The following is a 21,857-nucleotide window of genomic DNA, read 5'->3' as shown; positions in this document are numbered from 1 at the left end:
ACGGACACACGGACGGACGGACGCCCGCCCGGCATTTCTATGTCCCCGCTCCGCGTTGCGGGGGGGGACAAAAATGGGGGGGGGGGGGGGGGTATGATGTGAAAGTGCCATCTTTGAACAAAAAGTGAGTATGATAAATCTATGCAATAAAACTATTGGGCCGTTTATGTTCACATGCAATACTGTTCATGCTATTTTGTTAGTAAGTAAGCAACATGTAGTGTATACATTTATTGTGCAGAATAATTTTTTTTTTATAATCTTAAATGAGACAAACAAAATTCCTTCACACAACATGATATCGTGGAACCTCCATTGGTTTATACCTGCTTTAGACGAGATACTCCCCGTCGGCGTCTGTATGTCCAGCCGACTTGGCCCTCTAGAGGGCGCCACTGACCCCTCTTTCTTCTCAGACCTGGCCGTCTCGAGATCATCAGCATCACTGAGATGCGAGATGTCCTGATAGCCTGTTTGGAGGACATCTTCCATTAATAGACTGACTCCCAGTATCTCACCATTGGCAACATGTCTGTCAAAGAAAAAGAATGCTATACAGAAACTGAACCAAGTGCATATAACTATAAAGTACCACTGTGCATGAAAAAAATCCTGAACATGCAACATTGTACAAGATTTACTTTGTGACATTTGTAATTGCTTACATAATGTTCATCAAATACAAACTACATGTACATTTAATACTGTAATTACATTCAGCTTGTGTATTCTATAATTTAGTTATTTAGGGAAAAAGTGGTTTCTACTTAATCAAGTACCGGGTACATCACGTAATGCCGTGCATAAATGTATATTACGTAGTCAGGAACAATAAAAAATACACGAACTCAAATCCACGCTAGATTTCTGCCAAATATTGTACATGGTAACTGTAAATAAGCCTATAATTAATTAATTTGCAATCTTTGTTAGATAATTGAGATCTTTGTTCTGACCTGTCGACGTCCTTGAGTCCTGCCAGACACAGCTGTATATAGTACTCCGTCATGTGCCACTGGTAGTACATCAAGGGGAACGGACCGTTCCTACAAAACAAACACGTCGTACATCTCTTTTCAAAACAACAACCATCTTACAAATCTTTACATTGATGAAATCTTACTTGCTTTCACTTCACACACAATATATTATGCTGCATTGACAAGAAGTATTTCATAACTATGTTTTGATTGATTGTGGTTTGTAAATCTCGTGTTAGTATCGATGAATCTTCTACAAATCTCATTTTGAAAAAATCTTGCATTTAGAATTGAATTATGTGTCTTATTAAGCAAAACAAAAACACTACGACAAATAGAGTTGAACTTCGATATCTCAAATACCATGGATATGTCAAAGTGATTTTAAGTCCCCAACACTTAAAATTTAAGTATTTTACTCTTGATATCTCCAATACTTAAATCTATAAGTATCTAAAAGTTTTTAACCAGTCCCATCTAGTTCGAGATAGTGAGGTTTGACTGTACATGTATAAACAAAGAACAAGTATATCCTCACCTTCCAAGAAATGATCTCCATGGGAACAGTTCGCGGGCCTGGAAGTCGCGCGGCTCCAGGGGCTCAGGGACGCTGAGACACACAGCCTGTAGGGTGGGCCTCTGGACATTGCTCAGGTTAGGCAGCGCATGGTATATATTGTTCTTCAAAGACTACAAACATATAGATATAGTCTACTATAATCATTTAAAGCTTTGACCTCCCACATTGGTACAGGTAATATAATTTTGGTTTGTTACATTTTCTTTAACAATTCTGTACAAAGATACAGACACAGCCTATATACTGCTGGCTTTTAAAGATGTTAACCTCCAAAACAGGTACAGGTTTTGTATTTTCAGAAGTTTAAGATTGAAAATTTATGTGTAATTAAAATTTTCCAAGCAATTCTGTAAAAAGATACAAATACAGTCTACTGCATTATACAGTCTACTGCATTAACAAGCTTTTAAAACCTTGAATTGCATTATTATAAACAATTCAGCATCAAAACCTTTGGATATGAGCTACACTTACATAGAATGACTGGATATTAAGACAAGCTACACTTACATGGAATGACTGGGCGTTTCCGGTGGAGAGGAATGTGTCCATCATGCAATGTCGGACAGCAGTGTCAAACTCCAGAAACATGACGTCTCGCCGCATGGCCAGGAAGTCAGCGATGGTGCGGGGGTCTGTGGGGTGGGGAAGGTTCTCAATCTGCTTCTGTATCTCACGCAACTCAGCACCTGAAAGGTTTTTCAGATTTTTTACTCTAAAAAAACTCTAAATAGTTCACACTAATATCGCACAACTAATTCATTATATAAATATTTTGCTTCCTTTTTTCTTTCAAATATTAATGTTTTACATTACCTAGTGAGTACACTTTCACAAAGAGTTAATTAAATTGCCTGAATATACGGTACTACTTGCATCTAATACATAATTTGTTAAACTTAGCTAGTACCTTGACAAGAGGCTTATCATTAACATTTCCTTTGTACACATCTCACTACCTACCTATTCCCTCAGTTCCTCCCCAGTCAGCCGAGACAAACTCCATCCTCTGAGATCCGAGTCGAGCGTGCGAGCTACCAAGTCGAGAGTGAGCACACAAGTACTGCAGCATGTCGTGAATGGATGAAACGATGGAGAGAGAGAAGGACAGAGCGCGTACAATCTTATCATCCGCTAGGTTCTTGTACATGACCAGAGCCTCGGTGTGGTGGGGGATGAACCAGAGGTTTAGTACATGCTGGCCATTGTTGGTTAGGAGCTGTCTAGGTCGCTTCTTGTCCTGTCTGGTAAACATGTTTCACAGGTTAAAATACAGTGAGATCTATCTATCCTGACACAAATATAAAATGAAAGTTTGTGTTGCACTAAACAATATCTACATGTAGATTAGACTGTGAAAATTGATATCGATGAAATAAAAAAATTTTGAAATCAAAATGCAGTTTGATAAGACGGAGAAACAGATATCAGTTGGATTTCAGACAAAGTTTAGGTGGATTTCTCCGCATAGTAACTTGCACAAAAGTTTATTTCAATTGAGATATATTAATATATGTAATATGATATTTGGTCTCACTTTGGGTCTGGAGTAAGCCCCTCTAAATTGTCTGTTCCCTGCTTCTTCTCATGAGGATCTCCAATCATGAAATAGGTTTTCCTGTCAAATTTCAAAAACAACATGAGTTAAAACAGATCCAAATCAAAGTAAAAAGAAACTGGAGAAAGGCATCCTTCCACAAAATTACAGCAATAAATTTCTGTATACAGTCAAACTTTGTTTAATATCTCAGACTAGATGGGATTGTTTAAAACTTCAAGGTATCCAAGTATTCAAGATATCGAGGGTAAAATACCTAAAAAATAAGTAGTTGGGACTTACTAATCCCACTTCGACATATCAACTGAATTCAAGATATCAGTGTTCGAGATATCGAAGTTCAGTTGTATTTACCTGATGTTGGGGAAATCCTTGAGCAGCCTGAGTATGCTGTTGTAGTAAGCGATCAGCTGTCCCCTCAGACTGTACTGAGTCATCCTCTGGTTGAAGCGGTAACAAAACTCTTGGATCAAGTGTCTGAACGATACAAAAATCAATGATACAAACAATGATACAATCATAAAGTGATTTTCCTCACTGACATTCCTAACAGAATTTCAATGGCACTGCAGAAAATGTACTTAAAACTTGTTATTTGAGATTTTGGTAAAAGCTTTTATATTATTCCCATTGAAAAACCAGAATGAACTGAATCTGGATATAACTAACAAAAACATATAGTACAAATACAGAGGATATGCTTTGTAGTGAATTTGCTACAAAAGGACTTTTACAATTATCAGGCATTTTGTTTCACCTCTTTGCTTTCTTGGATTCCTCTGGATTCATCAAAATATGTCTCATTTCATTCCTCTTCTTCACAAAATCATTCAGCATCAGGTCTCTGCTAGGGGTCTACAAAGTAAGGCTCAGAATGACTGACATGATAATGTTTACATCACAACCAGATTTCAAATTTCCATATTGCCTGTATAAAAAAAAATGTCCTCTTCAAAAACTGTTAATTACAATTATATTATATCACATTTAGACATGTATAATTTATCCACTTTTACATCATCTGTTTCCAAAGATAGTGATTTAGTTACAGCATGTATATTTCAGCTCAAAATAAAGTTTAGATATTGATTTCTACTGATTTATTATCCTTATGGCACACTTTAGCACAGCACTCACTTTTTCTAGCTGTATGGACACAAATGCATCAGGGGATCGGACATATCTGAGGCTCTGGTCATGTGACAGCTTGGCCCCCAGGGTGGAGCCACCTGTACCCCCAGAGAAACTGGTCATTTGAGTGACTGAGCTCTTCTCGGACTTGGTCTCTGATGGACTGGCCCTCCCACTGCTGTAGAAAAGAAACAGAGGGCAGCTGTTAAATACATGACATCACATTCCACATACCGGGTATTTTTGGCTTGTAAAGTGCGTTGAAAGCTATGGCAGTTATAACACTGTAATGCACATAGGGTACTCAAAGGTTAAAATGACGAGTTTTATTATGACGTCACAAATGTTGAACGCTGTAAAATGCAACGTCACAAGCGAAAATCAAAGTTCATGCTTGTGGCTGTTAAGGTGGCTCTTCCACGAATATGAACTTACCCTTAGGATAAGAATCATAAGATATGAATTTTAAGTATAAATCACATTTGCAGACAAGGCAAGAAGTTAAAAAAATGTAAATATAAGCATTAAATCATGATTTTTTGAAAGATAAAGTCTCATAACTGCAGTGATGTGTGCATACAAATTTTCATAACACACTAATGCACGTTACTCAATTTGTATGCACACGTCACTGCAGTTATGAGACTGTATCTTTCAAAAAATCATGATTTAACGCTATAGCATAGTCAAATATTTTGAGAAAGCTGACTTCGATTAATTTCTTCCTTTTTTGATATAATCATTCTTTTTTAACCCATCTAAAATAAATTTTCTGATTTTAATTTGCCTAGATTTTTTTCTCATCCTTTCTCAGGGGGGCTGTGGGGTTAACTTGGTTAAAGGCCACATATACATGTGATGCACTCCCCTTGTGTAATACAGTAGATATATGATGTATGTCTGTTTCAGTAGTCGAGATTTCCAACCCTTTGTGTATGTCAGGTTCCTCTATAGGTACACAGGAATTATTAGATTACCTACCCTTTGTGTATGTCAGGTTCCTCTATAGGTACACAGGAATTGTTAGATTACCTACCCTTTGTGTATGTCAGGTTCCTCTATAGGTACACAGGAATTGTTAGATTACCTACCCTTTGTGTATGTCAGGTTCCTCTATAGGAACACAGGAATTGGCCTGTAACACTGCACTAGTTATGGCATTCTTCTGAACTATCTGCACTTGGAGGATTGTCTTCAGATTCTCAAGCCCACTGCCTTGTAACATCTGTAAACAAAAAAAATTATGAGTTCCCAAAAAAAAAATATCAATAGATTTATCTCTACTCTGACTTAGAATAATCTTAAACTGATCATTGTCCAAATATGATCATATAAGACATTTGTCAAGAAAGTATAAAATACTTGTCTTTTATAAAACTATAGGAAATGAGCAAGATATATTAATTTATAAAGAAGTGTATTGAGCTAGAAGCTGTGTCCATGCATGACAAAGTCTTTATTATATGGGTGCCCTTTTTAGTCATGCATAGAGAGTTTATAGATGGAAAAAACACAATCTTACATCCTCCATAGACTCCCGTGTCCTGAAGCTGAACCGCCCAATCTGTGCCTCGTCCAGTTCATTGATGGCCAGGGACTGCTGGAGGGGCACACTCATCCTGGGGGAGGGTAAAAATAGAAACAATTAGAGGGGCATACATATCCTGAGGGAGGGGTATAAAAATAGGACAATTATTGAAAAATATTTGACCTAAACCTTTGTATAATAGAAGTGTCATTAAAATGAATACAGGAATTATGCCGATATATATAATCATACACATGTGTAATATGCCGATATATAATTTTACACAATCATATGTAATATCAAATTTTTCAACAAAGGGTTATAGTTTAAAGATTTATTTTTGCAGGAACTTCTGTCATATACATGTATTAACATAACCCATTCTCCTAAAGATTAGCTCAACATGAAAATGCATAGTGATCTCACAGAATATTTGAGAAAAAAAGTCATATGTATGGGAAATTTATAAAAAAAAATAACTAACACATGTATTATAAAAAATATTGTGTATTGAAGGACCTACTTATAGACGGCTGAGTCGTCCTCCTGTACGTCAGTCATGCTGATGGGCGGGGCTTTCCCTGCGTCGTCCTTCATAGAGGCCGACTCAAACTGTATAGCCCTGATGTACATGTGGTAGTCACTGAAACCCATCTCAACGGCCTGCTTCTTGTACACCTAAATTTACAATATAAAAATGAATATTTATGGGTTTGATTGACAATAAAAGTACTGAAGTACTGAAAGCCGGGCTCTTTCGGTGTGTTTTTATGCATACTTTGTAGTAAAGACTAAATCTCTCTCTCTCTCTCTCTCTCTCTCTCATGCTTTTAATATCGGCAAAGCGCCAGATAGCGATCAAATTTTGTAAGCGGCTATTAACAAAAATATGTTCAAGGCAGTTGCTGCCTTGAATTTTGCAACAAGTCCCCATTTCTCCTACGCGCAGCAAAGTAGTTCATGGAAATTCATGCGCATTGTATATGTCCAAAATGCATAGTCTTGTTTATAAAACACGTTATTAATAAGAAAACTAAAAAAGATAGACAATTCTCTCAAAATTAAAAAAAAGAAACAAAATGCCAACACTTTTGGCAAAACTTGGCTCTTTGTGTAACTATTTGGTATAGCGGAAGCTTTTACCTTGACGCTGTTTGGTTTTTTGTTTACTTTTGAAGTTGTGCTATTTATAGTAACATTGGCAATTTGCCTGCCTACAGCCAGAACTCTGCTTTCAGCAGAGCACGGCTAATAAAATATCACATTAATTTCTTTTGGACCTATAATCTGTAAAACTTACCCCTGCCAGAATGCCAGTTTCCAAGGCAGCATCCAACAACCTGTGTCTACAGGTCAGGGTCTGAAATTGAATGTTGAATTTTTTACACTGCATTACTGAATCACATAGAGAAAACCGATTTGAACATATGTGCTAATTATAAATCTCAAAAGAAAAAAATTGACAAAATAAAACTGCTACACACGCTGTATCTTTTTTCAAGGAAATTCATTAAGTTAGCTTATGAACACACAAAGAAAAATACAAGCAAATAAATCATATGCTTCTGCTATTGTAAAAGAATGGATATGAAACCATGGGCACTAACCTCCAGTAGCCTGTTGACGGCCCCCATCATGCTGAGTTGTCTGTCCCTGGTGTTTTTCCTGGTTCCCTCCTCCTCCTTCTTGTCCACCATCGTTCGGGCCATCATACACATAAAGATCGGGTCCTCAACGTACACCTCAGCAAACAACTACAATACACATCAGACAAATTAGATAAATAAAGTAATTAAAACAGCTACAATATGCATCAGACAAATTTTATGCTGTGGTTTCGTCAATATTGGTTAAATACCAATTTTCGTGGGTTTTGTTGCTCTGTTGATCATCATAGATAGAATCCAAATTTGAATGGTTACCTACAGATGTATACAGAGCTCTTAGTCTGAAGGAGACTAATACAGTCTAAAAATGGCCACAAACATTAAGCCCTCTTAAACACCTCGCAATGACAAAAGATGACATATTGAATGACTCTACGTCTTCACCAAGCAATGCAGTAAGTACTCACATCTCTGAGAAAGTACTCTCATCTCTGATTTAGTACTCACATCTTTTTGGGCCTGCTGGTTGAAGTTGGAGTCCAGTTTATCTGAGGTGTCCCACTCCTTACATGCCACCGCCATCAGTCGCTTCTCTATCATCACAGTACTGTACACCGACTGGGGCTGATGGGCATGGATCAACTCCTGATTAACACAAATACAGTCAGTAATCAATATTAGAGATTTCATCATCATCATCATCATCATCATCATCATCACTTAGATTGATAAGCATGGACCAACTCCCCAAAATGCAAAACAATCGCTTATCAATATTGGAGATTTCTCTATCACCAATGAATAATAAACTTTTTAATTATCTTAATTAATAATTCAATCATCACTGTGCTTGTACACAGACTAAGGCTGGTTGGGAGACCAACCACTAATGAACACATAACAGTCAATAACTAATGGATAGTAGAGATTTCTCTATCACTATTTAATTGTAGAGACTTCTCTATTATACCCATATTGTACTTGTTGGTGTAAACTCACCTGTAGGGCATACTTGAGTGCTTCAGGGACTCTGCTGGCAATGGACAGGGAAGGATGGAACTCCAACATGTAGATGTTCCTCAGTGCAGGTCTTCAAAGAGAAAATACAATAAATGAACAATTCAAAGGATCCAAATCATGGAATTCAAATAAATGAATAAAGCGTGCATCTTTCTCCTTAAATCCAAATTAAACACACTAAAAAAATTCAAATCCAATTTAATTTGTGTGAGGCCACCAATTTCGGCAAACTAAGGAATCATATTACATTTTACATGACTTCCATCAAGAGTGCTGTTTTTACCTGCTGAGATTGACAGAGATGGGCTGTTTAGGAACCACTCCCAGGGGCAGACCAAACTCCTCCCCTTCCCTGCACACCTTCTGAAGGTACTCTCTCTGCTCCTCAATCTGAAATCATAAGTCTGTCTCATTAAACTATTCTAACACCCCAAGTCTGTGATTCAACTATTCATACACAGCATAAGGAAAAGTCTTTGCATACCCTTGTAACTAAAATTTTCAAATGCAACATAACTTTTTGTGATAAAATTGAGGTCCTGGTTGGCTATCATTTGATGTACATTAGTTTCCATTATATATAAGAATATTATTATTCAATGCAAATTATCTCATAAGTTTGTTAGAATGTATGAAGTCATTTAACAAAGATATCTCTAAATCTATTCAGTATCTAATGCCCCACTCTGACAAGGGTACCTGTTTGTCCATGATGTTTTTGATGAGTGTGGTCATGTGCCTGAGGATGACACACTCAGCACGAATTGTCTTGATGAAATAGTCGGCGTCAAAGTCAAAACGAGGCCGCTTGTTCATCAGGTTCGACATGACCTGTGCCATGGCCCGCTTCTCGTCCCGGTCAAAGATGTGTTGATAGGCCTCAAAGTAACAGTCAAGAAGCTGAAATGAAAAAAAAATCAGGACCATGAATATATGAAGAAAGGATCAAAAGACAGCTTTATATATATAATTAGCTACAGAATTTGAAACTATTTTTTTTAGAGTTCAGGATATTCAAGAAAGTAGAATTTAAGACATATTTGATAAAATTTCATTCAATTCTAAATCATATCAATAGCAATCCACATATGCATGTTAATATTTTGAATGCATCTTCATTTTAAATCAATATACGACTATGTCCATAGTGATACATAGCACCCAAGTCCTACCTCTCTCTTACACTCCATGAAACAGGTCAGATTGTTCCATAAGTCCACCAGTACTCCAAACCTGTCCACCTCTCGGTGCGAGTACTCCCCGATGTCAAAGTCTCCCGGACCCTGATGCTGTTGTCAAAACATTAACAAATGTCACTCCATCATAATATTTTAATACAAAAATAAGTTTAAAAGCATGCTCAAATGTTGAAATAAAAGCCCCTTACTGTAGATTCCTTATTTTCCCCATTCAGCCGTTTTCCATCAAATTGGAAGAACATAAAATCGCAAACACCGAATTTTTAACATAGTTTCATGTAGTTTACATAAAAACCGAAAAATAAAAGCGAGGTTTTAAAATTTGATATTGATATGCGTCTTGCGATTTTATACAGATATTACCGGTAATTCCTTGCATTTAATTAGGAATCTACAGTATTCCCTTAATGATGTTATATGTGGGGATACTAACCAGCCGCCTCCTGGCTGACTCCCCGCCCCTCAGGACCTTGGACTTCTTTCTCATGTCCCGGTCTTTTTCAACATAATGGGTGGCTATCAAAAGAATCTCTTCCTCCATTTTCCTTTAGAAAAAAACCCCAAAACAATTGTAAAATTTATTGAGTTTTGAATATTATAGACACCCTATATCCTAATAATTGAGGATTATGGAAGTTACTCTAATCAAATTACTAAATGTCATTAACACTGAGCATTGAGGTATACTTACTTAAGGTCTTTCTCGGCCGAGTCGTACACAATGTAGTACCCCCTCTGGTCCTGTACATGGATGCGACCTTCCTCCACTGTATAGAAGTCATCATGGTTCTCGATGTCAGAAAACTCCATAAACTCGGTCTCATTCAATCTGACAAAGAAACAAAACAATTCAATAGAAAGCTTTTCCTCCCTGAAATGATGCTGTAAAGTACCTGTTTGTCAAAAGAATTGGGAACATAATATACATGTATTTATATATCATTCAATATAAGGTTTATACGGCAAAGCAGATCCACAAACAATTATGAACTACAAGCTTTGATTATTCTAATTAACTTTTTTTCTCAAAGGTTCCCCCGTAACTACAAAATATTGGATTAAACATTTTAGCTAGATTGAAGTTTCCTTACTTAAAATCTGCTGGCGTGTTGTGCATGTAACCATGACAACCGATGCCGCCACCTCCTCCCACTGTTCCATCATGTTCGGTGGCACGCCTGTGGTTCTGTGGACTGGAAACAGGAGAAAAACAACATCAAGCAGAATAAAAATATAAAATCTACATCAGATGAACAGTTCAATTTCTGTGTGGCACGTTCAACACTTACCTAGTCTTCTTCAACCCGCCAACTTCCTGGGACAGGCCGGCATCATTAATGGTCAGAGTCCTCTCTATAGAGCGGAAGTAGTTAAATACACTTAAGGCCTGTCAAAAATCAAAAACACAAAATTATTTCATGAAAGAGTTAAAATTAATATTGTACAGGTATGTTACTCATGACTAAAAATACACTTCATTACTTACATGACAAACATCTTATTCTCTCTATAAAGCAATGTAGGAACATACTTCAGACACAGACAAAATAGGTCACTGACCGTTCTCTGGAGGTCCCTGATCCTGAGGTGTCTGAGGTGAAGGAAGGCCAGGAAGGCCCCCTGTAGAGAGGCGGGGTCCTGGTTCTCTTGCTCACCCTCATCTAAACCTGTAACACCCCACAGAAACAGAGATCAGAAATACGTAGCACATCACACAAAAAAGCTCTCCTCAAACAGTGCTTCAAGATAGCAATGTAAATACAAGCCAACAATTAAAATGTTTCGTTTTTTGAGCTATATTACTTTAATTTGTATTATTTGGTTTCAAAAATAGATTTTGTACTTTTTAAACTTTCAAAGTTTTGCATTCATTCAACATGCATGCAAATCAATATTTTACTTTTCCTAAAAAAATTTCATAAGGCTTATAGTTTTTCTTTGTTGATATCATTGAAACACCTCAATTTTCAACCTTTTCAACGAGCAAAATTGTTTCAAAGTAGTGCATTAAGTGTGTTTGATCAGTTTCACTTTTGACACGTCACATACCAGCTTGAATCTCAATGTGCTTTACTTTTAATACACTTTCTAGCAATAAATCTGTATTCATATTATACATGTACATGTCATACCTATGAATAAAAGCTAAGTTTTTACTGGCAAAACAAAACACATGACAACACAGACAGACAGACAGACAAACAACACTTACTCCACCATTGTGTCACCCCAGCACAATGAATTAATTTTTGCTGTAAACATAATCCCAGTATGCAATGCAATAAACCCTAGTGAACTTTGCAAACAACATGTAAAATCTTTATCTGGCCTATCATGGACAAATCTGCATGTTTAAAATAATTCACAAACAATTAACATCACAATATTCTAGCATTCCATGGCCTATAATTGTATTTTGCTAAGCAATTGTTTTGTCAAACCTTTAATACAAATGTTTTGAGCTGTATTATCCACTGAAAAAAAGATAATAGTAGTGTAACCAACAAACAGAAAAGGCATGAAATGAAACATACCCTTGTAAACTGTTTCCCTGTAATGGCTGATGTTTAACAGCAGTGTATTTTGCATCAACTTATATTGACAACACGGGTATAGTTATTATGTATCAAGCCTTCGCCAGTGTCTGAGAATATACTGTATACCGGGTTATTTTCGCCCCCATGTTATTTTTGCTCTTCTTGACTTGCAAACGGTTTTACCCCATCTTGAAATCGCTCAAACAAAGTTAAGGTTAAAGAAAGATTAGACTAAGACATTGGAATTTGCCGAGTTTTGAATTTGCCCGTTGATGACGAGGACGAAAAAGTGCAAAAATAAAACAGGGGCCAATATTTCCCTGTATACAGTAATACAGGTTACCAGCACCCATCGTGTTATTGTTATTAAATAATCATACCTGTATCCAGATCTATAAATTATCAGTTACGTACATTAATTAAATTTTGTTGTAAATAGGAAGCAAGTTCTATAGTCATGTTGTTAAGGTTTATTGACCATTTGAGTTTCTATCTACATTTTTTTTTTCCTCACCTCCATGCATATTTGATGTAATACATTTGGTTGTTAAAGAGTAGCAAGTCTGATACCATTTGTTAATTTCATGATTATTGTGGAATCATCATTGTTCGTGGGGGACCAATGTTCGTGGCTTTCGTGGGTAACCCTTGCCTATGAATCAACATTCTCACGAACGTATGTATGAGCATTTGTTTAATACAGTATAACTTGTTTAGTACAAACACGGATATAGCGAATTCTCGGATATAGCGAAGTTTTTTTGAGTTCCCAATCAAATTCTTAACAAATCTTTGCAAAATTTTACGGTTTTAACGAATTTGGATATAACGAATTTAGGGATACAGCAAACTGATTTTGAGTCCCGTAGAGGTAAATAATAACAATTTTATAACAAAGTTTGCAATACCATTTAGCAAAAAAGTTTGAATTAATTTATTTTTATATAAATTTTTCGACTCACAATCCAATTATTAAAGGTATCAAAGTAATGTAATTTTTATTTTAAGCCTCAATCAGCAAAAGTTATAGTCTGGTGAAAGAAAACATGTATACATTGAATTTTCTATAGTTATTATGAATTCGTTATACGAATATAACGAATTACGGACATAACAAAGTAAATCCATTGGTTCCTAGGACTTCGCTATAACCGAGTTTTACTGTATTCATAGATTATAACGAACTTGCTACCAATGAAATTACGTCTCCACGAACCAGGAAAATCATGGCTTTCCATGAACATTGACCTGCACAAATAAAAATGATTCCACAGTACATTTTTGTGTTTTACATATTATTCTGATTTCTGTATTGTAATGCATTGAATAATATCGACTCTAACATTCATCCATCCTTCTTTATGCATGTATTATTTTGTTCTACAGTTATTAAAGAAGACTATACTCCATGTCAGAATTTGTTTGTGTTGTATGATACCTGGTAACTTCACGATAAACTCCTCATGTTCGTACCCTGTAACACCAGCACACTTACATATCATATGATTATAGAGGCTTACCCAGTAAAAGGGTAATGCTCTATGTAAACAATTTATATAGTTACATGCTTATTTCACATAAAATAATTTTTGAAAAAAACATTTAATGGGTAAAAAGTCTATCATTACTTCTTTTGATAGGAAAGCAGCTAAAAGATAAACCTTTTACATGTAGGATAATAAACATTCTGGATACAATTTTAATTTCATTGGGTGTTATTAGTTCACACAAAACAATGTAGAAAAGTCAGAGCATGCATCTTACCCAGCATCTGGACCGTGCTCTTGTAGTCGTAGCTGTCCTTCCGTCGCCGAGCACTGACTGCCCGCGCCGACTTACTTCCAGATCCGCTTACTTCCTCTTCCTCTTGGAGATTGTCATCAAGGTCGTTACTGAAATACACATTAATCATGAACAGAAGGCTTAAGATTGGACAAGAACTTGAAATTCTTATACATGCACATACATACATGTATACAGATCAAAACTTGATTTCAGTAAGGAATCAATTTTGTAAAATTTATTTCAGACTTTTGATAACCGATAGAATAGATATAGATCTTCATGAAAATGTCTTTCCAACTACACATACACGTACATATATTTCTATTTGATTTAATTTAAACTAAATTTTTTATAATGATTACATTATAATGTTTCCCCTACCCTATCTATGTGTATAAAGAACCAAAGAACATCCCAAAAATATAGATATATATATAGATATCTTGGGAATTAAAACAAAAGCAACTTGACCTCTGATTATCAAGAATGTCATACTAAAAATATATATTATGCAAAAGAAACAGAGAAAGTGGTTAGAAAATACAGAGCAATTCTACAAGAAAAAAGCATGTGTAGGAGTTAAAGGCCCTGGAGAGTCAAAACAAGGCGTTCTTACTCTGAGTAGAGGTCGGGGTTGGAGTAGATCTTCCTCCAAGTCAGTTTGGTGTCATAGGAGCGCGGGGCGGTGCGGTGAGTAGTCACGGAGGCCTCCATGGGGTCAGAGGGCTGCTGAACCATGCTGGCGTGGTCTCTCAGGGTTTCCTGCACTTTCTACAACAGTAGTGTAACATGCAATAAACCTACATGTACTTTTATTTACAAAGCTTTTATTTCACATTCAACCTGATGTCAACTTGATGAAAATAATGTCAAAACTTTCTCTGTGACAGAGTCTATGATGAAATGATTTTAAAATATTGCAAGTGACAATTAATGTCTGGTTCTTGAAAACATTATAAATAAACCTGCTCAAAAACATTTGATTGACACAAACCTGAGGGTCGTGAACTGCTGTGAATGACTCCATGTATCTCAGAATTTCATCCACATTGTTACGATGTCTCAGTGCCGTCCACTTCTTCTCTTGTAGGGGGTCACGCTCACTTTTGAGGCTCACAAAGGGGACCCAGTTGCTCTCCTTCCTGAGGCAGTGGGAGGGGGAGTCAGAACCCCACCCTTGCTGACCAGGCTGTTACAAAGTTAAACATCAATAAAAAATTGAATTATCAGAGATTTCAGCCTTATTATTTTTCAAAAAGGTGTCTTATTGTAGGTTTTGTCTAACAAAGAGGTGGATGACCATTTTCTGTGTTGAAACTAAACTGAAGAGTAGCTTTAGTAATCCAAAGATATCTACCATAGTCCAATCTACACTTTGCAAAAGTTTATCCCCTTGATGGGGTTAACCTAAAGGTCAAAAGGGAAAAAACAACTTTTCCCTTTTTTATGCAACCAAATATTTGGGCATCCTGTGAAGAAATGTCTTGGAATTTAATTTATTCCTTCGATGTGTGGGTTGCCCCAACTTGGGGCAATTAAAATTTACAGTAGAAACAGATTTCTAATATCAAATGACAAAGTTACAATCCTCTAAACTACAAAGGCTACTATGAGAAATATATGGATTTTTCCCCAAATATGGCCGCAAAGTGGCATAATTTTTGTAAAGTGTGGATTGGTCTATTATATCAAATTAATAAACTTCTTTGAAATAAAAAATGGAACCAAAACAGGATTAGCTTTACCTCCAGTCTGTCATATGTCTTGAATGTCTTCATGATTTCCTGTCTGTTAAAAATTGCATGGAACTTCCTGTTTACGGCTGCATACATCTCCATCTCGTCAGCAGAATTGTGGACTGAATTCAAATCCTGTAAAACGATCAACAGACCAGTGACCTTATCATGACCTGTCTTCAGGCGCATTGCTATTTTATTGGACAGATTGAGCTAAATGATCAGAAAATAATTTAAGTTGTATGTGAAAAGAGTACCTTGGAGTATATATCAAAATACAACTGTTATCATGGTTACGATAAGTGAAACATCAAGTGTACAACATGTATACTTACATAGTTGATTCCATAGATATTGAGGAGGAAGCTGAGATGAGGTTTGAGTGTATCAAAATCCACAGCGTTTAATGGCAGTCCTTGGGTAGACTCATCAGTGGCTATTCCTCCACCTATAGATTCAATTGAAGCCTTAATACAAAATATTTTCTATTCTTTTAAGTTTACATGTAGACAACAGCAGACATTCGATTTATTATAGATCATGACCAACGGATTTTAAATTTAGTCTTATGTTATGAAAAAGCCATTTATTTCAGAGCTGACCTGATGCATGTACTTTAACAACATTTTTTTTTTAAACAGATAATAAATATCAGCACTGCAATTTGACTTTGAGGGATCAAGGGTTTCGAGATATCAAGATAGCAAGAGAACGATAAATCAAGAGTAAATTTGCTTAGTTGTATAAGGAAAATAAATTGGGACTGGAGACTCACTTCGAGCGATTGAAGTTCGAGCCATCAAGAGTTACCTATGATGAGTCTATTGTACTTAAATAAGATAAAAATCTTACTTGTTGCGGCAGCAGCCATGGTGAATGCTGAGGATGGCAGAGGGTTTGTGGACAGAAGTCCTGGATTGATGGGCGGGGCAGTTGGAATGGGACCATAAGCCTGCTGAGACACTGCAGAACTAGGTCGCGATAAACCAGATTTAGGGCGCTGAGTATTTCCTCCGAATGCATCGTCCCCATACCGAGATGCCATCTTAGAAGCTGAAGTACCCTCCTCCTGTTTAGTTTGAGATGCAAAATAATGTAAGTGAAGGTTTAATCTAGCAATAAATGCATGTTAAAATGGACAAGAAAGTCAGCACAAAGTATATTCAACTTTTAATGAATACCCACCAAGTCATCTTTCTCTTTCTCAGGAGCTGTGTCAGCTTTGTGTGTCAAAGGTAACCACTTTAGAACCTGTCAAATACATTGTCAAATTCAAAATCCTTAATAAACGGTACCATAGATTTATCATTAGAGCATAGAAAACAAAGACTGCAATGTAACATACAGACTCCATATGATAAAATTTAAAAGTACCATTTGCTTGAAGTTTCAAAGGACTTAATTCTTACCCTGAGATAATGATTGACTCGCTTCATGGAGTGGAAATGACAGACCAACCATCGGAGGTAGATTAGAACATCGTCGAGTTTGATCTCGTTTACAACCTGCTCAGTCCCACACAGAAGGTCCTCTCGAGCCACACTCAGTCTCTGAGCTCGCTGCACACTGTCGTGGTACTCCGCCATAATGTGACTACAAAATCAAACCCTTCTTGATAAAAACACAAAAAATAAAGAGACTGGGGATTACATCAAAAATTCTAAAGCTTCTCGTTCAAGGTTTCCACAGAGAATATTCTAACTTAGGTGTGGTTTTTGTGTAGTGGTAAAACAGCAGTTCTTTAAAAGAAATTAATTGAGTTGCTTTGTGTAGTGGAGATACAGTGGTTCTATAGTACATGTACTTACTTGAGTTGCTTTGTGTAGTGAGGATACAGTGATCCTATAGTACTTACTTGAGTCGCTTTGTGTAGTGTGGATACAGGGATTCTATAGTACTTACTTGAGTCGCTTTGTGTAGTAGGGATACAGTGATCCTAGAGTACTTATTTGAGTCGCTTTGTGTAGTGTGGATACAGGGATTCTATAGTACTTACTTGAGTCGCTTTGTGTAGTGGGGATACAGGGATTCTATAGTACTTACTTGAGTCGCTTTGTGTAGTGGGGATACAGGGATTCTATAGTACTTACTTGAGTCACTTTGTGTAGTGGGGATACAGGGATTCTATAGTACTTACTTGAGTCGCTTTGTGTAGTGGGGATACAGTGATCCTATAGTACTTACTTGAGTCGCTTTGTGTAGTGGGGATACAGGGATTCTATAGTACTGGTGTGCTCACAAAACCTCTTCCATCTCAGCATGTGAAGATGTTTACTCTGGACTAGCTGATAAATCCTATCCATAAAATACTGAAACAGAGCACAATATAAAATTACAGTGTGTTTAGTCTTGTGGGGTGCACATGCACATTGGCCGAAATTTAATTCAAATCATACAAGTTTGTGAAAGCATTTTGGTTCACAATGCATAGTTCCACTGCATATAATTCAATCCTGGACAAAAGGGGTGGGAAATCTTGTTTATGTTATAAAAAAATAAAATATCAAATAGTGTTCAGTTTTAAGGATATGCAAGTCACACTTCACAATTCAAAAATAAATTGTATTACATCTTATCGATCTATGGTGTTTTCTTTGCTGCAATAACTTAAAATTCATTTTATAGACCACAACCTTTGCAAGTAGTTTATGTTGACTTTCCCAATCTGCTGTAAAATTATGATTTGAGCTAGATTATTGACTTGATCATTACATGACTGGATCTGATCTATTAGCTCTCACATGTTTACATTGTTTGACCTGAACTGTAAACCTAACAATAATCTAACCTAGTATAGAAAAGTCCTTGAATTTTAGCTGGGCTATTTTACACCTGTCCAGTTCACCTGATTTATCTACGATATTCTCACCTGATGTAGGAGTAGGGGCAGGCTTTTAGCTGAGTACTCAGTCTCCTCCGCCGACATCATCTCCTCCTTCATGATCTCTGCCTGACTCTTCAATGGCTGGGCTTCACTGACCTATATTTACATGAATTGTATGGATTTATTATATGAATTCATTTTTTGATAAAATTTCATATGCACTGGTGTAGTTATTTATTTTAGAAAAAATTACTTATTATCTCATTAATAATGGTAGATGAATATAGAGTCTCTGGACAGTCCTTGATAATTCATAAAATGAAAATAAACAAATTGGATTCTTGGCTAGTAAGGATGCTCATGCATTGACTTGAAGATGGTAGATGATTAGAGAGTTTGCTTTGCTTTGTTTTTTCCCTACCTGCAGCAGTCGATCTATGACCAGTTTTCTCTCTCTACGAAAGTAGGACACATCCTTAGGCATGGGTATTGAGCTAAAATTAAAAAATCAAACACTAAAAGAAATTATCGAAAATAACACACATGTATGTAAGATAGATTATGCGGTAGTTGACAAGATTCGTATTTTTCCCTATGGATTCAAAGTGCACGGTACCAGATTTTAATGTAAGCTCACATACACCCATGTTCCTTATGAGATGTTGTGCTACCTGATCATTTTGACAGGTATGTGGTCTATAACGTTATAGGTGCGACTGTATGTTACCTAGGGAAGTGGTCCACAATGTTATAGGTGAGATGGTATATTACCTGATCATTTTTACAGGTAGTGGTCCACAATGTTATAGGTGAGATGGTTTGTTACCTGATCATTTTGACAGGTATGTGGTCCACAATGTTATAGGTGTGACATTATATTACCTGATCATTTTGACAGGTATGTGGTCCACAATGTTATCCTCTATGTCCTTCCTGAGATCCTCCAGGTCAATAGATAGCTCTTTCTCCATTTCCTGGACCTTTTTGGACCCTGCCACCTTGTAAAGCTCAGATATCTCCAACATTTTGATGGTGGAGACTTTAACACTGCCTTATATGGGGTTAAATTTATCTTTATCTGTAAACAAAAGGCCTACATTCGTTTAAATCATGCAAACTTGCAATTTATTTTGGACACATTTATTTTCAAATGTTGATTTTCAAAGAAAACACTGAATATTTTTGTTAAGCATTAAAACGCACACACTATTTTATTATGGTAAAATAATATCAAACTTTTTATCATCTAATGGCGATTAATAAATAATGTCGAGGAAATTCGAAAAAAAACAGCAATTCGCGCGTAATGAAGAAATTCGCCAAACATTAAAACACCAATGATTGCATGACAAGCATTAACATCTAATGGTATTGTAATGCTTTTTCAAAGCTTTTCGTCAATTTCATTACCTCATTTTAGGGGAAAATCTTGATGTTTACATGTTAAATAGAGCGGTTTGTTTCTCAGCAACGAAGCTTCGTCCGAGTGAAGACGATCTTTGAAACTCACAGCGCACTTTGCTGTACAGCAAAGCGCCTGAAAGACTTAACTTCAATATGACCTTGTCCTTATTTTATCGAATGGCGGATCATACATTTTTTTAACAGCACTTAATATTTTTTGTTGCTAAAGTTATTTAATACTTTACATCCAAATTTTATGTCAGCGACTTACGTCGTACCTTTTTATTGAAAAATATTAGTTGCACATGTACATATTGAAAATGTGTATCTTTATCAATGCTATCAGTATCTGATCCATCCACTTTCTTGGAAAGTGTAAAAATGAAAACGATAAAAGTAATTGATCAAAATATTTTAAAATACGACCCCCCCCCCCCCTCCCACACACACACACTGACACACGCGAGCTAAGACAAGGATAAATTGAGTGTACATATGTGTATAGTAGACTGGGTTTTATGTAACTTGTCAAGGCATGTAGGCTGGAAGATGACCTGAGTACATGTATATAGATAATGTTTTATTTCATTTTTTAAGCTGGGACGAAATCATAGTTTGTCTCCACATTAAAATATTATGATCTCTTCACATAAATGCAGTTCGACTTTATCACAGGTGCCTGTCTAAATACAGAGCCTCAAGACTTTACTCCCTTTTTTCATAAATTATCATTTTATGACATACATGTATCTATAAACTAATTTATACATTCATTGCACAAAATTATTTAAAACATTTTTTTAAAATAATAAACTATCTGTATAAATTATATATAGAGAGGGTCTGATTTAAAAAAAAAAAATCTGTAGACTTTTTAATAAGAAATACACAGTAAGTATGAAATCAGCTGTTATTTAGTGACTTTAGACAGCCCATATGACATAAGTAAGACTATGTGTACACAAAATTATTTAATCACCCAGGCACTGATGACCGTTACACGCAGGTACGGAATTCACATGTAAGTGGGTGACTGTTGTAGTCTACTTGTACATGTACATCTATGATCAATAAATTATTTATCCTGTTTCCTGTGATTAGTATTAACGACGACTCACTCTTTATATTAGTACATGTATCATATGCGAAAACATTAAATCATTATTATTGTATATATAGATACATATTGAAATACAGGTATTGAAATTTTTTTTTTTATTGATCGGCATGAATATTAAAATCGTGTATTTCTGTAGAAGGAATGTACTCCAGATAAGGGCCCCTGTTAAATCCTTTTTATTGCCCCATCTGCACCAGGTATTGGTCCACTCTTTTAATTTAAGTGTTGAGCAGAGTTGACCGAAAACCCTTGGATTGATGTAGATAGTATTGCCCGAAATCAAAGTGAACCCCGCTTCAGTTAAATGTATCGTATCATGTTTTGGCGGAAAATATTGATCCCATATCGATGGATTGAATTTAACACATGTCTCTCATATGCGCAAACCCCTTTGAAAGTTTTGATTCGTAATTGAAATGATGGCGCTTTCTATTACGTCCGCAATACATTATCAAAATACATTCATGTATGTAAATATTTTAAAGGTCTCATTTAAAGAACTTACAAATACTCAATCTCAATACACAAAAAAATAATTAGAAAAGAAAGATATTCAGGAGAATTGATAAGTGATGAATATATTGCAGATCACGTTGGAGATATATTAAACGTCTATGTCATAAAGAATATCCAAATTGTGTACTATAACTATGGGTTGAAGGGTTGCCTAAGACTCGGTGCTTTAGCAAACCAGTTACATATAATTTTAACTGAAAATCTCGCGTCCATTTTATTGAGTTTATTAGTGGAATTTTATTTTTATAAGCATTCTGAAAGGACGATCCACTTGGTTTTGTTTGATGGATGCGTGTCATTGTTTGCACCATGTTCTGACCGACCACCATCAA

General features: G+C 36.0%; 1 protein-coding gene across 9 annotated transcripts in view; it reads right to left on the bottom strand.

Annotated features, from left to right (window-relative positions):
- LOC128157706 (uncharacterized) overlaps nt 1-19,996 on the bottom strand; it is a 33,146-nt gene extending 13,150 nt beyond the window's left edge. For 5 of the 9 annotated variants that reach the window (XM_052820301.1, XM_052820302.1, XM_052820303.1 and 2 more), the window contains exons 1-37: nt 19,896-19,996; nt 19,368-19,563; nt 18,907-18,979; nt 18,531-18,641; nt 17,846-17,970; nt 17,071-17,254; nt 16,847-16,912; nt 16,514-16,730; nt 15,997-16,109; nt 15,671-15,796; nt 14,920-15,114; nt 14,542-14,696; nt 13,905-14,032; nt 11,164-11,270; nt 10,893-10,990; nt 10,695-10,796; nt 10,295-10,432; nt 10,037-10,148; nt 9,577-9,693; nt 9,104-9,304; nt 8,688-8,794; nt 8,384-8,474; nt 7,892-8,029; nt 7,385-7,531; nt 7,078-7,137; nt 6,301-6,455; nt 5,772-5,868; nt 5,341-5,474; nt 4,256-4,427; nt 3,876-3,973; nt 3,473-3,595; nt 3,098-3,178; nt 2,524-2,804; nt 2,071-2,249; nt 1,519-1,670; nt 957-1,046; nt 327-532 (exon numbers count right to left, since the gene is read on the bottom strand). In XM_052820301.1, the coding sequence (XP_052676261.1) occupies nt 327-532; nt 957-1,046; nt 1,519-1,670; nt 2,071-2,249; nt 2,524-2,804; nt 3,098-3,178; nt 3,473-3,595; nt 3,876-3,973; nt 4,256-4,427; nt 5,341-5,474; nt 5,772-5,868; nt 6,301-6,455; nt 7,078-7,137; nt 7,385-7,531; nt 7,892-8,029; nt 8,384-8,474; nt 8,688-8,794; nt 9,104-9,304; nt 9,577-9,693; nt 10,037-10,148; nt 10,295-10,432; nt 10,695-10,796; nt 10,893-10,990; nt 11,164-11,270; nt 13,905-14,032; nt 14,542-14,696; nt 14,920-15,114; nt 15,671-15,796; nt 15,997-16,109; nt 16,514-16,730; nt 16,847-16,912; nt 17,071-17,254; nt 17,846-17,970; nt 18,531-18,641; nt 18,907-18,979; nt 19,368-19,510 (4,822 nt within the window). In that variant the 5' untranslated portion in view covers nt 19,511-19,563; nt 19,896-19,996. Of the gene's footprint in view, nt 1-326; nt 533-956; nt 1,047-1,518; nt 1,671-2,070; nt 2,250-2,523; nt 2,805-3,097; nt 3,179-3,472; nt 3,596-3,875; nt 3,974-4,255; nt 4,428-5,340; nt 5,475-5,771; nt 5,869-6,300; nt 6,456-7,077; nt 7,138-7,384; nt 7,532-7,891; nt 8,030-8,383; nt 8,475-8,687; nt 8,795-9,103; nt 9,305-9,576; nt 9,694-10,036; nt 10,149-10,294; nt 10,433-10,694; nt 10,797-10,892; nt 10,991-11,163; nt 11,271-13,904; nt 14,033-14,541; nt 14,697-14,919; nt 15,115-15,670; nt 15,797-15,996; nt 16,110-16,513; nt 16,731-16,846; nt 16,913-17,070; nt 17,255-17,516; nt 17,531-17,657; nt 17,696-17,845; nt 17,971-18,530; nt 18,642-18,906; nt 18,980-19,156; nt 19,196-19,311; nt 19,343-19,367; nt 19,564-19,895 lie in introns of those variants that run through there. The other 4 variants (XM_052820306.1, XM_052820305.1, XM_052820308.1 and 1 more) reach the window with 4 other exon arrangements.
- Between the last annotated feature and the right edge of the window lie 1,861 nt (nt 19,997-21,857).

The sequence above is a fragment of the Crassostrea angulata genome, chromosome 8 (assembly GCF_025612915.1).
Source record: "Crassostrea angulata isolate pt1a10 chromosome 8, ASM2561291v2, whole genome shotgun sequence".
Classification (NCBI taxonomy): Eukaryota; Metazoa; Mollusca; class Bivalvia; order Ostreida; family Ostreidae; genus Magallana; species Magallana angulata.
The sequence above is the reverse complement of the archived record's forward strand: the minus strand, read 5'-3'. Positions and strand labels throughout refer to the sequence as shown.